Source organism: Liolophura sinensis, chromosome 8 (genome assembly GCF_032854445.1).
Source record: "Liolophura sinensis isolate JHLJ2023 chromosome 8, CUHK_Ljap_v2, whole genome shotgun sequence".
Classification (NCBI taxonomy): domain Eukaryota; kingdom Metazoa; phylum Mollusca; class Polyplacophora; order Chitonida; family Chitonidae; genus Liolophura; species Liolophura sinensis.
Genome location: NC_088302.1, coordinates 38,532,844 through 38,546,637, shown reverse-complemented (window position 1 = coordinate 38,546,637; position 13,794 = coordinate 38,532,844). Strand labels below are relative to the sequence as shown.

The following is a 13,794-nucleotide window of genomic DNA, read 5'->3' as shown; positions in this document are numbered from 1 at the left end:
GAAATCACCGGATAAGATAATTTCGGAATAATTTTGCCAATGTGTCACACCTTTGTCAGAGATTTCGTCGGGATCAATACTCCTGTTTGTTTTCAAATCTCGTGCAGTTAGATGGTCATTCATGACACGAAAATCTATTTTTAAAGAGAAGAAGTCTGTATAAACATTGGTGGCTCAGTATCAAGTTGGAATTGGAACTGACGATCCACTAGTTTGTTACTTCAATCTATTACTTTTATAAAATAATAGATAAATAGCTAATGGAGTACTCAATTATTACTGTTATTTTTGTGCTTTTTAAATGTTTTTCTATTTCAAAATGCCCGCGACATATAATCAAACTGCGACCGATGAGACACGCTCTGAAAGATATATCCATAAACGGAATATTGAGATGGTAGGTGTGAGATAAAAACATTTAATGTTGTTTTGCATACAGCCTTAAAGTACAAACCATTCCATGCACCTATCGGCTCCTAATGAACCCGTAATGATATTGGACCGAAGTCCATTACCAACTATAAAAACTAGATTAAAGCTCTGTACCGCCGTTGGTAGATACGCCCTGGTCAGTGCAGACCACATCCTGGATCATTTGACATTCCAGAACAGACTGCACCCAACCTATTAACTTTATTTTAGACCTAAAAAGCTTCGAACTTTGATATTGCTTTGGAGATGACCAGATTCTCTCCAAAAAAGGCCGAATTAGGATTAGAAACGAATGTTGTTTGGGCATCCTGTGAATAGGTAATCAACAGGACATGATCGCAGAAAGTGGCGCATGCCCAGCATGGCCGTAAATGCCCCAGTTCTATGCAATCATCCAGGCTTGTTTCCAGAAATCATATCTACAGCTAAGTAATTGGAGAAACATTGACCGTGAAAAGATGGGGTTGTGACAATTTGTTTGTGCGTGTGTGTGGAAATGAAGATCACAGCCCCTTGATCACATCTAATCTTCCTCTGAGATCTATCCACGAACTCAACAAAACTCGGCATGTCCAGCTGTATATATTAACCTTATTACAATATAAGTACCAAACAATATTCCGTGCAATAGCAGGCCTTCTTGAATTCATCAGGCAAGGTTTTCGGTAAACTATAGGCCTACTCACCCCCGAGGAAATTATCTTTGAAGGGGGTGGGAAATATATTTAACCCGCGCAGACATTTTTTTGTAAATGGTAGTGTAAAAAATAATGGTAATATTGCCTGTAAAATATTGATTAACTTTTCAGATACACCGTTTGAAAAGTGATGAAATTAACAAATATATACAGAAAATATACCAACAATTCAAAACTCTAAGGACCTAATCTTAAGGACGGTGGATTTCTCTTGGACGCAAGATCCTGTGTGTTGACGATGATTTTATAATTTTGATATGTGATTGTTTGACACTTACACGGTTGCAATATTTTACTTCCAATTTGACTTAATTCTATACCTATACCTTTGACTTTAGGAGCTTACTGGACTTCTGTAGCAACTAAGAAATTTAATGCTGTTCGAAACCTATGTTTTGAAATGAAAACCGTACAAAGAATAAACGTGTATAGTCCCGTCAGTTTTAAGTTGCTTAAGGAATTAAGATTTGAGGCACTGTATATGTTTATGTTTTGTATAACATAATGTATATTGTTAATGTTGTATAGTGGTAAATTTAGAATGAAAAGAATAAACTACAGTACAAGGTACGTGTATAGTTAATATCATCGAAAAATGTTTCAGCTTCCCCCCTTGACAACCAGAGAAGAAGTATGGAATTAAAGCCAGTGAATGAGGGGTTAAAATGTCATACTAGCAGAATTTCGGCCATGTCACTAATGGCGACAGCAGTTATCGATTACCGGTACAGCTTTCTGTACATTCTACATTAATTCATATTCACCCATGGGGTTGCAATAAATCGATCGACGCTATGAAAAGGCCACATCTTCAAAGAAAATATTGATTCCAAACTGCTTCCCGTTACCAGGTTATGATCAAAATTGATCTTCGTATTTTAACCTTCAGAAAAGTTGCTACCAACCCTCTCTAATGTAAGAGGGGCAGACGTATTAGGTATAATGTGTTTATTGGCACTTATCTCAAAAGTCCGATCTCATTTCTATTATATCTCAATGGACAATAGAGGCAATGTCCACATATATGATATACTATTTAACTCAGTTATTACTGTGGCCAAAGTCAGCCTCTCACGGGAACGAATCTATTAGTTTTCTTGATGGCGAAACAGAAGACTTTCCATTATAGCTATGTCAGACGATTTAAAAACGTAATAAGATATGAACTTTTACCAAGCCTTTGGAAGAGATGAATATACTATTTATTTCTATTCTATATATGCTTTTCATATTCACGGGTCTTCACAGCATCTTCAGGAATTCTTCCTGCAACCATAAATTACTCCACCTTCATTACTAAAAACTTCGGTACGCCTGAATAAAATCAATCAAACAATCAACAAATGAATCAGTCAGTCGTTAAGTTGTGATGCATGATGGCGAAGTGATGGTGCATTTGTAAATTTTACTATACACAAGGTGCAACACACAACAGAAATAAACGCATAAACACAAAAATACAAAAAAGCAACAAAAACATGTCTTACACCCACTTGCATATCGGATTGGTGACGATTCAGTACGTTCACAGTACTTAATATACCGCTTAGCCAAGGCTTAGGCTGGAAACTTGCCATGTATCTTTCATATCAGTCAATTATCCTCGATTTTGTATTCGATTAACACAGCTTTCTGACGATGAGAATTTACAATAAGAGCGATGTTTTCTCAGTGAGATCTGGAGTTGGTAAATCTTTCTTATCGATAAATGACATTACCAGTAGCCTCTTGATGGACCGTCAACACTTCTCACAAATCACCGTGAACCCTCAGTACTGGCTAAATGCTGGGCTAAGCATGAGGTCAGATTAATGGCAACCCATCTCACAGCGATGATGTGATCTTTAATATATCAGCGGTGGACATGTCTAGGTTTGAGTGATAATCCTGCCCGGTTCGCTCAATCTAACTAAACTTGTATCTCACGTAAATCTGTGCGGTGTGAGAGCGATCTGATTTTGACTGTGGAGATTTATAGCTCCATTGTTTGACACAGGGAGAAATTTCCTGGACCTTATCTACAAGGGCGTGACGTCGGCTTTTTTTTTGTAAACCATTCTGTCAGATTTTTTTGTTAAACAGTGTCAAACATCTGATTCACTAATTCAGTTAAGTATGGAAGATGGATAAGGTCATTCGTTTTCCGAGGTTTAATACGCGCGGTTTTTCCTAATCTCGACCCACGGGTTTTATGACGGGACCCGTAAGTCGAGAACGCGAAAATAAAATAACTGGACAAATCCCTTGGTTTTCGCTAATCTCGACTATCGGGTTTTCAACCAGCAGTTTTTGTGACGAGACGCGCAAGTCGAGAAGCCCAGAATACAAGATTAGTCATATCGTGCCATATTGTATTTATCCTTGCGCCGATTTCAACAATCAACGTGGCACGGGCAATAATGTCGCGGGTTCTCGAGTTTTCGACTTCGGCGTCCCGTAATAAAACCTGTGGGTCGGGATTAGGCAAAACCGCGCGATTTTTTACTCAGCTTAAGAGAGCGATTGGCCACATCAGTCTCCATAGTTAAGAGACCATACACTGTGCGGGAAATGTGTGTTTCTTTATGATTTGCTTATTTGTTTGATTTATGTTTCAAGAAGTATTTGCCACTTACAGTGTACATGATGATGGGCAGGTATATGGCTGGATTAAATTGAAAAACACCACAGGCCTTTGGCAAAAGAACTGAGGAACTTTCCGAAGGCAAATGACCTCCAACGAAATTCTAATTCACTTGAAATGCCTCACGACCAGAGCCAAGCGGATTTGACGAACTTTCGATAGATACTTTACAAATCTGCTGCTGTAAATCCAGGAAGACTTGAATGCCAAGTATCACTGCTCAATGGCTACGTGACTTACAACAGGGGCAAATACACCCCACGGTCATGTTCGTAGTGTGATCGCCGTTATCTTCTGATCGGTTGCATTTGTTCACTGTGTCGTCTCTTCGCCGTGTACTGGCTGTGTTTGTTTATGTCGCTTGCTTGCTGTGTCGTCTGTTAGTTGTGTCGCCTGTTAGCTGAGTCGCCTGCTTGCTGTGTCGTCTGTTAGCTGTGTCGTCAGTTACTGTGTCGCCTCCATCGTCTGCTTGTTATGTCGCCTCCTTTATGTATTGTCTATTTACTGTGTCGTCTGCTTGTTGTGCCGCCTCCTTTATGTATTGTCTATTTACTGTGTCGTCTGCTTGTTGTGCCGCCGTCTTTATGTATCGTCTATTTACTGTGTCATCTATTTACTGTATATCTGTTTAATGTGTCACCTGTTTGTTGTATCATCTGTTTGCTCTGGCATCTGCTTGTTTTTGTCGTCTGTTTGCTGTGTGGTCTGTATGCCGTGCGGTCTGTCAGTTGTATGGCCTATCAGAAGTTTTTGCATATAGGAGATTTCTTACGGCCCTCGACAGCGTCGATCCGCGAAGAAATGATTCACTGTTACAACACATGAGCCGATCAATAAACAAAAAATGTTTTCAGTTTGAGTGTTCCATCTGCTTTATTACGACAGCTTATGAATGGAGCCTTGAGTGTTAATGGAGTTTGGCGGAATCTCTCCTCTCTGTCAAACAACACCATTTGTTTTTCATAATTTGATGCATTCCAAACCACTGATTGGCATGCACTCTTTCATGAATGAATTATGGGGGTTAATGTGGGCAAACACTATTGTGTGAGTCTGTCGGTGACCGAGAAGTCAGATGATTTGATCGATCGCCGTGTTTAGAAAATTTCACTTGTACGACTAGAAGAAATCTTATGGGTCTGGGTAACCGGAGTACACTGCTTGTAGTACACTGACTCCAAACTCCATCGGTGGACACACAGATATTCACTTGCGGAGATAGTTCCACTAGAACTGCCGCATACCGCATACCAGCAACAAGTTGTCTCAAAATTCTGACAACTGCAGATCCAGCTCACTGAACGCCAACGAACTTCATGTAAGGCGACATAAACGCAACCTACAACGGATGTCGTTCGCTTAATCCCACAACTGTCGCGACAGAATTCGCTGGCCAAGGCTGGGGTTGAAACAAAAAACCGGCCTTTAACGAGCCATCTTTCTGTGAGCGAGATTTATAATGCGTTACAGGCTTCATAATAGATGACGTTGGAGGTCGCCAATCTTGTTAAATCAAATATTTGTGTGATTGGTGTTTTACGCCGTACTTAAGAGTATTTTACTTATACGACAGGAGGAAACCGGGCAGAGCGTGGGGGAAACCCACGAGCATCCGCAGGTTGCTGCAGACTTTCCCCACTTCCGGCCGGAGAGGAAGCCAGCGTGAGCTGGACTTGAACACCTCTGTAGCTTGGTACTTGGAGTGCATTAAGATGCCATTCGATTATTACGACCCTGGAGTAATACTAGCATATTTATAAATCGGGAAACGTTTCATTGCAGTAAGCAGTTAATATACATCAAAATGTACATCTGTGAGTGAATAAACACAATGTATCGATTATATAACATGGATGAATAGAAGGAATGGATTTTGATGGCTACAGATGTCCGTGGAGTGGAGGGGGTGGGGATTCGCTGATGGTAGGTTTATCTAACAAAAAATCTTCGACCAATCTTATCAACAGATCGTCGTCCCCGCACCTCACACTGGTCCAACGGTGGATGAATTATGCAGATACTTTCACATCAATGTTTTGTTCGCATTTTCACAAATTGACAGGGAAGTATCTTATCACCGCATAAAGGTTATGAGTCGAGGGAAAAGCAGACAGATACAGTAGTTGTTGATCGCGCCGCAGACAAAAATCTGTCCTCCTCCGTGTGAAGTGACAGAACTGGCTCTTCCCAGCGAGTAGCCAAACGATCGGGGCTCTCACTGCCAACTGGGCGACAGACCTATACAGATAGACGTATTAGAAAAAACAAAGCCAAAGATCTAACAGTCTATGATGTAACAGACAATATGTCTGGAAACTCGGCAGTTACCGCAAGATTAATGGTAGGTAAGGCATGTTAAATGACAGAAAACATACAAATCCAAATGGCCACAATGTGTTATTCTGACTTAGGTAGTTCTTATTCAGTGACCAGTGCATGCTATCATTATAGAGGTGCTCAAAAACAATGGTTTTACACGCGAATACAAGTTAATGGGTTATAGCACAGAATTCAGCTCAATGTAGTTTACATAGTGTTGGGATGAAACACGTGAAAAGGGCATTACCACATTACTGTTATTGCATGTCATTTGCCTTGGAGATACACAGCTATCATTTAGGTCATGATTAGAAGTAAAAACAACAATATTTTACGAGCTATAAATAACTAAACTGATGACAGGTGTTTGACGATGACATGGGCATTGTGAATTAGTTGAACTTCATTCTTCTCAATTTTCCGTGAAGACTTGGCAGAGAAATGATTAACTGAACAAAAACTGATGACATGGCGTGCGTTTGAGAAGACGATCACCAGACTGATTACGTCAACTCTTTCTGATCCTTCCCAGCACCATGGTGTTCCACACAATTCCAAGACACTTGCGTGAATTATATACCAATGTTGCAAATTATCCCAGGATGATGTTTTTAAAAGACAATCTATTTCAACGGTCTTTAAGTCTCAAGAATGATATCATCGAAGATAAAAACACCAGTAAACAAGGCAGAAAATTCCAAAGGAAAGAGGAAACAGCACCCGAGAAATTCGGTCCATCAAATCGGCGGTGTTATGACATGGCGTCCGACCGAAAATTGTTTTGGTCCAGCTTGATTTAGTGGACGCGTTCTGAAAAATTCAAAAAGAACGGTTAGAAAAAGTGCATGCCACAGTATTAGCTCAAGCATTTTACGTGGAAACCGGTATTCAGTATTTTTTAGTAATTGCTATTTGAAGTAATAGCTCAAACATCGACATGTCACGAATTTTTGTTGTAAGACCCCAGGTTGAAATCTCGACATTTCTATGGCGACCTATGGCGATCGGACCCGACTGTTAATGTCATGCCGTGTAATGGTTATTTTAAAAAGCTACTCAAATGTCATATGAAATGATGTGGGTATTAAAACCCTCATCTACCATATATGTGGACCAGACAGCAGGGAATTCAAGAGCCAGGAACTCATCAATATTCTGATCCTTTCAAGTACGTTCCCGCCTAGCAAGCTTATGAACGATGCAATCAATGTACTTTAGGCATTTTAACATACAGCATACTGAAAAATTGAAATTAACAGTGAACATGATTATTTATTTGGAGTTTAATATCACCTGTTCGCTTCCTTCAAAGCAGTGTATCATCGTAGTATGTCAGACGGGTTTATAGTGCTGTGCGATTGGAATGGCACGGTGAAGATACCATACACTACGTCTTACCCAGTTACATTATACCGACACCAAGCTGAAGGATTGACATGGAGGTCTTAGGTATGACCTGGCCTGAGATTGAAACCCAAATCACCGCTACACAATTTATTTATTTATTTGATTGGTGTTTTACGCCGTACTCAAGAATATTTCACTTATACGACGGCGGTCAGCATTATGGTGGGTGGAAACCGGGCACAGCCCGGGGGAAACCCACGACCATCCGCAGGTTGCTGGAGGACCTTCCCACTTACGGCCGGAGAGGAAGCCAGCATGAGCTGGACTTGAATTCACAGCGACCGCATTGGTGAGAGACTCCTGGGTCATTACGCTGCGCTAGCGCGCTAACCAACTGAGCCACGGAGGCCCCACTGCTACACAACAAAACTTTAACTGCACGGCACGCTTGTGGGCTAACGACACGGCGGTGAGAATACAGGTCACCGCTTAGCAGTGGAGATGGCTGTTGAGCACGTCATACACGAGTCACCTCACACACGAGTTATATAGCATACATGTACAAGGGAGCTTACGGCCCGATACAATAGTCGGGTTGAGTTCAGTTGGGTAATAAGCTCGGCATACATGAGAGCTTAAAACGCGGCTCAAAACTGAGGAAATGATTCTGGTCGCTGACCGTCTTGCGTCTTGAAGTTCAAACGGCATGCGCGTAAACTACTGGAGTACAACTCCAGTTAAGTCCAATACACGAGCGTTTAGGACCCGACGCAACAGTCGCGTTGAGTCCTAACCCCCCATATATGACAAGTTTTACGCTACCGTGTATGCCAAACTTTACGGGTTTCCGGATATGCCGAGCTTTACGCTCAAGAGCATGCCAAGCTTTACGCTCGAGTGTATGCGGAGCTTTATCCTCTCGTGTATGCCAAGGTTTACGTTCCGGTGTCTGTCAAGCCATACGCCCTCGTGTATTAAGATCTTTACGCTTCCGTGTATACCGAGCTTTACGTTACCGTGTATGCCGAACTTCACGCTCTCGTGTTTGACGAGCCTTATGTTCCTGTTATTTATTTATTTTTTTTGATTGGTGTTTTACGCCGTACTCAAGAATATTTCACTTATACGACGGCGGCCAGCATTATGGTGGGTGGAAACCGGGCAGAGCCCGGGGGAAACCCACGACCATTCGCAGTTTGCTGGCAGACCTTCTCACGTACGGCCGCCAACATGAGCTGGACTTGAACTCACAGCGACCGCATTGGTGAGAGACTCCTGGGTCATTACGCTGCGCTAGCGCTTTAACCGACTGAGCCACGGAGGCCCCTATGTTCCTGTTATTAATAACAAGTGCTCCTGAGCTCTTCCGTTCTTACCGATGTGAGGTTTTTCATCTCCGGGTTTTTCTCTACGTCCATCTGTGCATCTCGAATGAGCTGAGATTTGATACTTTTCCTGAGTAACACGTTGACGAGGGCGTACTCCAGCAGAGCGGCAAACACAAACGTCAAACACAACGCCATCCAAACATCAATGGCTTTGACGTAGGACACCTTAGGCAAAGATGTGTTTCCGGCGGATTTCTGCGTCGTCATGGTGAGGACGGTGAGGATACCCAATGAGATTCTAGCTGGTACGGCGTCTGCACTGAGCCAGAAGGAGACCCAGGAGAGCGAAACGATGAGAACGCTGGGGATGTACAGCTGGATCATGTAGTACCCCAGTTCACGCTTCAGATAAAACGTCGCCTGGATACAGCTAAAATTACCTAAGATATGAGAGTCAGAAAAAGGCAAACGTATAATAACTGCACAGATATATACACAACACATTATACGAGATTAAATACGCACAGATGCCTTCACACATAGCCGTATATAACAAGTCATACGGACTGACTTCAATGTTTGCCGCTAGTCATTAGCCCTATGTATCCACCTGATTAGCTACGGAATTTGTATATGGCCACAGGTTCAGTGACTTTGCAGATTCCTTTTTTAAAAAATATCACCTTCATTTATTGGGATTTGAAATCGGATTACCCTCTCCAAAATCCAGCGTCGGATCATTAATCCTGAGTATCCACCTGTCTAGCTGCGGATTTTGTATGGTCACAGGTGTTCAAGTATAGTGACCTCACAGATTTCATTTGAAAACATGGCACCTTCGTTTACAGGGATTTGAAATCGGATTTCTCTGTCCGAACTCCGGCGCTGTGCCTTGTGAACTGATCAAATACTCAATCTGCTCCTGATAAACCTCTCCTCTCTCCCAAGTATGGGAGGCGGTTGTGGACATTCGTGTTTTCCTAGTTTCGACATTACAAATATACTAACCAACTATACGATACTTAGAAAACTCGTCTGGCAACACCCGACTTGCGTATGCAAAGACCATACGTTCCCAAGCTCAATTCTCACCGCCTCTTTTTGTCACGGCTTCTGCGTAATGGATAATGCCTTAAGAGCTTCATATAAAACCACATGAATAGGGCCAATACATATCTTCAGAAATTCAAACAGACTTTTCCCTCAATAGGGCCTCAATAATCCACACTGCTTCATAGATTTTTTTCGGCTGATTAATAATTCAGTGAAATGTATTGACGTTTTATATCTGTATTAATTAAAGTATATATTACGGCAGAATTCAGAAAACATCAGTTCGACGATTAAAGACAATGAAACCATTGTTTTAATCAGTTACCGCCTTCACCAAATGATCACCATGTCTCCGCCGTATTTTGTCACCTCTGTCAACTCACGCACTCTGTGACAATAGACGGCCTTGTCTGAGTGATCTAGCTTGAACACCTATAATGTTCATAATGTTGACTGCGTCTCCACAGTGAGGAGTATGCAAATTTGACCTAAAACTGTAGTCGATAAAACACCCATGTTGAGAAATACGGATATATGGCCAAAAATTCCAAAAAATACGTGGACAGGAAAAAAAAAAAAAGAAAAAAAAAAGAAAAGTAAGAAAACAATCCAAAAATAGAAAAAGAACGATAAAACACTCGTATAAAATGGACGGCAACAAAAAGTCAGCTAAAATAACAACGTATGTTAACCAAAGCAAAGCAGATGGCAGATAAAATGGAAAAACCTTCCGTCAAGGTAACTTCTTTTTTCTATTACTGATAGTCGTTAAATGCTTTTCATGGATAATATCACATAGCGGTTTGCAGTCAAAAAACAAATGTCTTATAAAAATGTCGGTCAAATGAGAAGTGATAGTGGAAATCGATAGGAGGAAATGTGAGGGTTGCCCTGACATATAGCTGCTGTCAGTGGTGCCAACCTACCTTCGTACGGATCGGGAGCGCACTCACCGGCGCTGTAATCGTCCAATGAAAACTGAGGCAGCTTCAAATTTGAGCTGACAATTATTGGCATTTCTTCTTTCCATCGAAATACGACGTTACTTTGGCTGTAGGCAACTGAAATTATAATAATTGATCCACAGAATAACAACGTTCAGCTTCTTTTCTGTAGGTTCATTTTCTTGTTCTACTACAGCATTCTGCCCCGACCATTATGCAGGCGATTCTTATCATGTAATGCGATATTTCCTTGAAACAGGTCAATAAACATTCAACACAACTTCTCACTTTGGTATATTGAATAATCTCAGTTCCTTGAAGAAAATGCGTCGTCTAAATATAGGCTAACACAATACTGAACCAAGTAATTTAAGATGTAGTTTTCAGTAGGTTGTTGGTCATATACATTAAGTAAGCCTGGTCAATCATTGATACATAACACAGTTGGACCTAAGACCTTAAAAAAAGAAAATGTTGTAACTTCCTCGCTTGGCGTTCGGCATTAAGGGATAGTGCAACGACTGGTTGACCCGTGTCATTATAATGGCTCGGACGGGGAACCTTAATTGCCTTTAGTAACACGTCTCAGTGAAGCAGCACTAGATAAAACAGCGGTGGAAATCCGTCCTGCAACAAGGAGGCGCATTACATACACTCTAAGGACACGTTCGTCGTCATAGGACTGAATAAGAGTTCAGGTGAACACAACATACGTCCCAATAAATGCATTTGTTTGAAATGTATAAAACAATTCCAGCGGTATATGATGATAGATATGTGGTTACCATGAGAACCGCGCAAGTGGACAAATGAGTCCACCATAAATCAAAAATTTTTACGGAACACAGAGTTGTAGCCCGGACACATAATCATTGCTATTTATATAGTATATATAAGGAAAATAGCTACCCGGTTACCACAACACCAGCGAAAATGGACAAATGTAAGTCGTGACACATCGTCATCTGTGTACCTATGTATCCACCAAAAATTAAAACTGCGTGGTAAACAGTTCGAGCTGTAACCCGGACACGAACGCGTATCTATTTATACAGTATATATCAGGAAAATGGCTACCTGGTTACCAGGGCAACCGCGAAAATGGACAAATGTGCGTCGTGACACATCGTCCTCTGTGTATGTATGTATCCACAGAAAATTAAAACTCTATGTGTAAAACTGTGGGAATTACAGCCCGAGCACAAAATCATATCTATTTATGTAGTATACACAGGACAAATGGCAATCTGGTCGCCAAGGCAACCGCGGAAAAGAACAAATGTGAGTCGCGACACATCGTGATCTGTGTATGTGTCATCCAGCACAAATTAAAACTCTACGCAGAAAACAGTTGGAGTTAAAGCCCGGACACACAATCATATCTATTTATATAGCATATATAAGGAAAATGGCTATCTGGTTACCATAACAACGGTGAAAATGGCCAAATGTGAGTCCCGACACATTGTCATCTGTGTATGTATGTATCCACCAAAAATTAAAGCTCTGCGTTGAAAAGTGTTGGAGTTATAGCCCGGACACGAATACGGACGAACGGACAGACACACAGACGGACAGACGGCCTATTGGCGGGGGCGTATAAAAATTGTTAAGTAAGATGTTTAACCCCAAGTACTCACTAACTCATTCACTCAACGCCAAAGCAATAGGACTTACAGCTTCTCAGCTCAACGTGACAGATCTGGGTATCCATCGGGTATTTGTGAAGCGCCATGGGACACGAGGCCTTAATAGATACCCTGACAAGATACAGAGATTAAATAAAAGATGGGGAAACAGATTATGCGTGTCAATATCATTAAGGAATATCGTCCAATGCAATAGACCTTGGCACATACCCTGCCAACATAAAAAGATAGAGAGATCCCTGATACACATTATATGTGTCAACATCAAAATAATTGATATGGATCAGAACAAAAAATTGATCGAAGAACAGGTTATATGGGTCAACATGAAAACGTTGGATATGGATCATAGGAAATTAAATGGGAAATAGATTATTCGTGTAAACATCAACCCATTGTATACAGATCAGGACAAACTTAAAAGAACCAGGTTATCCGTGTCAGCATATAGACATATGATGTAATATTTTTCTAAACGTGTAATAAAAAATGTTTTTAATTTTTACATGTCCTTCAAAAACAAAGGCTTACAAAACAGATGTGTCTGTCTAACGGCATGACCCTTTCAGGATGTCTGCTCCCTAAAATCGCTGGTCGGCAATTTGTAATTATTTGACCTAGAAGTTATCTTCGAGTAGGTTTGTATAGATATCTAGTTGTTCATTTTTTAAATATGCTCATAATCGTTTCATACAGGGCAACGCTTTTGCAAGCAGAAATATTTTGCGAATAACAGAGCATGACAAGGTGCACCTTTTGCGGAAAGTTCTTCAGGAGAATGAAAAGAAATTGGCACGGATTCAATAGACGTACCGTCTTGAGGTTTCCGATGGAAGGCGCCAAGCAATAATGCAGTTAAGCTCTTTGTTGCCAAACGATGAACTATTTGGGGCGGGTAAAGAAGGCGTCGCGATCACTTGGGGGATACAAAACCTCAATGTTCGGCAGTCTGCCATCAAAATGATGTAATATTCAATGTCTGACCCAGACGGATTGATGTTGTGATGATGACGGATTAATTGTAGTGGGAGGCCTCCGTGGCTCAGTTGGTTAGCGCGCTAGCACAGCGTAATGACCCAGTAGCTTCTCACCAATGCGATCGTTGTGAGTTCGTCCAGCTCATGCTGGCTTCCTCTCCGACCGTACGTGGGAGGGTCTCCAGCAACCTGCGGATGGTCGTGGGTTTCCATCGGGCTCTGCCCGGTTTCCTCCCACCATAAGGCTAGTCGCCGTCGTATAAGTGAGATATTCTTGAGTACTGCGTAAAACACCTACCAAATAAATAAATAAATTAAATGTGGTGAATATTTGGACTTACTGATGTGGATAAATAAGGCGCACAACGCAGACAGTTCTGCTTGGCGCATGGAGTTATACATTTAAAAGGCAAAAGTCAGGAAG

At 41.4% G+C, this 13,794-nt stretch overlaps 1 protein-coding gene across 1 annotated transcript in view; it reads right to left on the bottom strand.

Annotated features, from left to right (window-relative positions):
- Positions 1-5,916: 5,916 nt before the first annotated feature.
- Positions 5,917-13,794, bottom strand: part of LOC135472941 (glycine receptor subunit alpha-2-like) — a 33,661-nt gene continuing 25,783 nt past the window's right edge. The window contains exons 6-9 of the mRNA XM_064752680.1: positions 12,422-12,504; positions 10,727-10,861; positions 8,796-9,187; positions 5,917-6,882 (exon numbers count right to left, since the gene is read on the bottom strand). Coding sequence (XP_064608750.1) covers positions 6,730-6,882; positions 8,796-9,187; positions 10,727-10,861; positions 12,422-12,504 — 763 coding nt within the window. The 3' untranslated portion in view covers positions 5,917-6,729. The remainder of the gene's footprint in view (positions 6,883-8,795; positions 9,188-10,726; positions 10,862-12,421; positions 12,505-13,794) is intronic.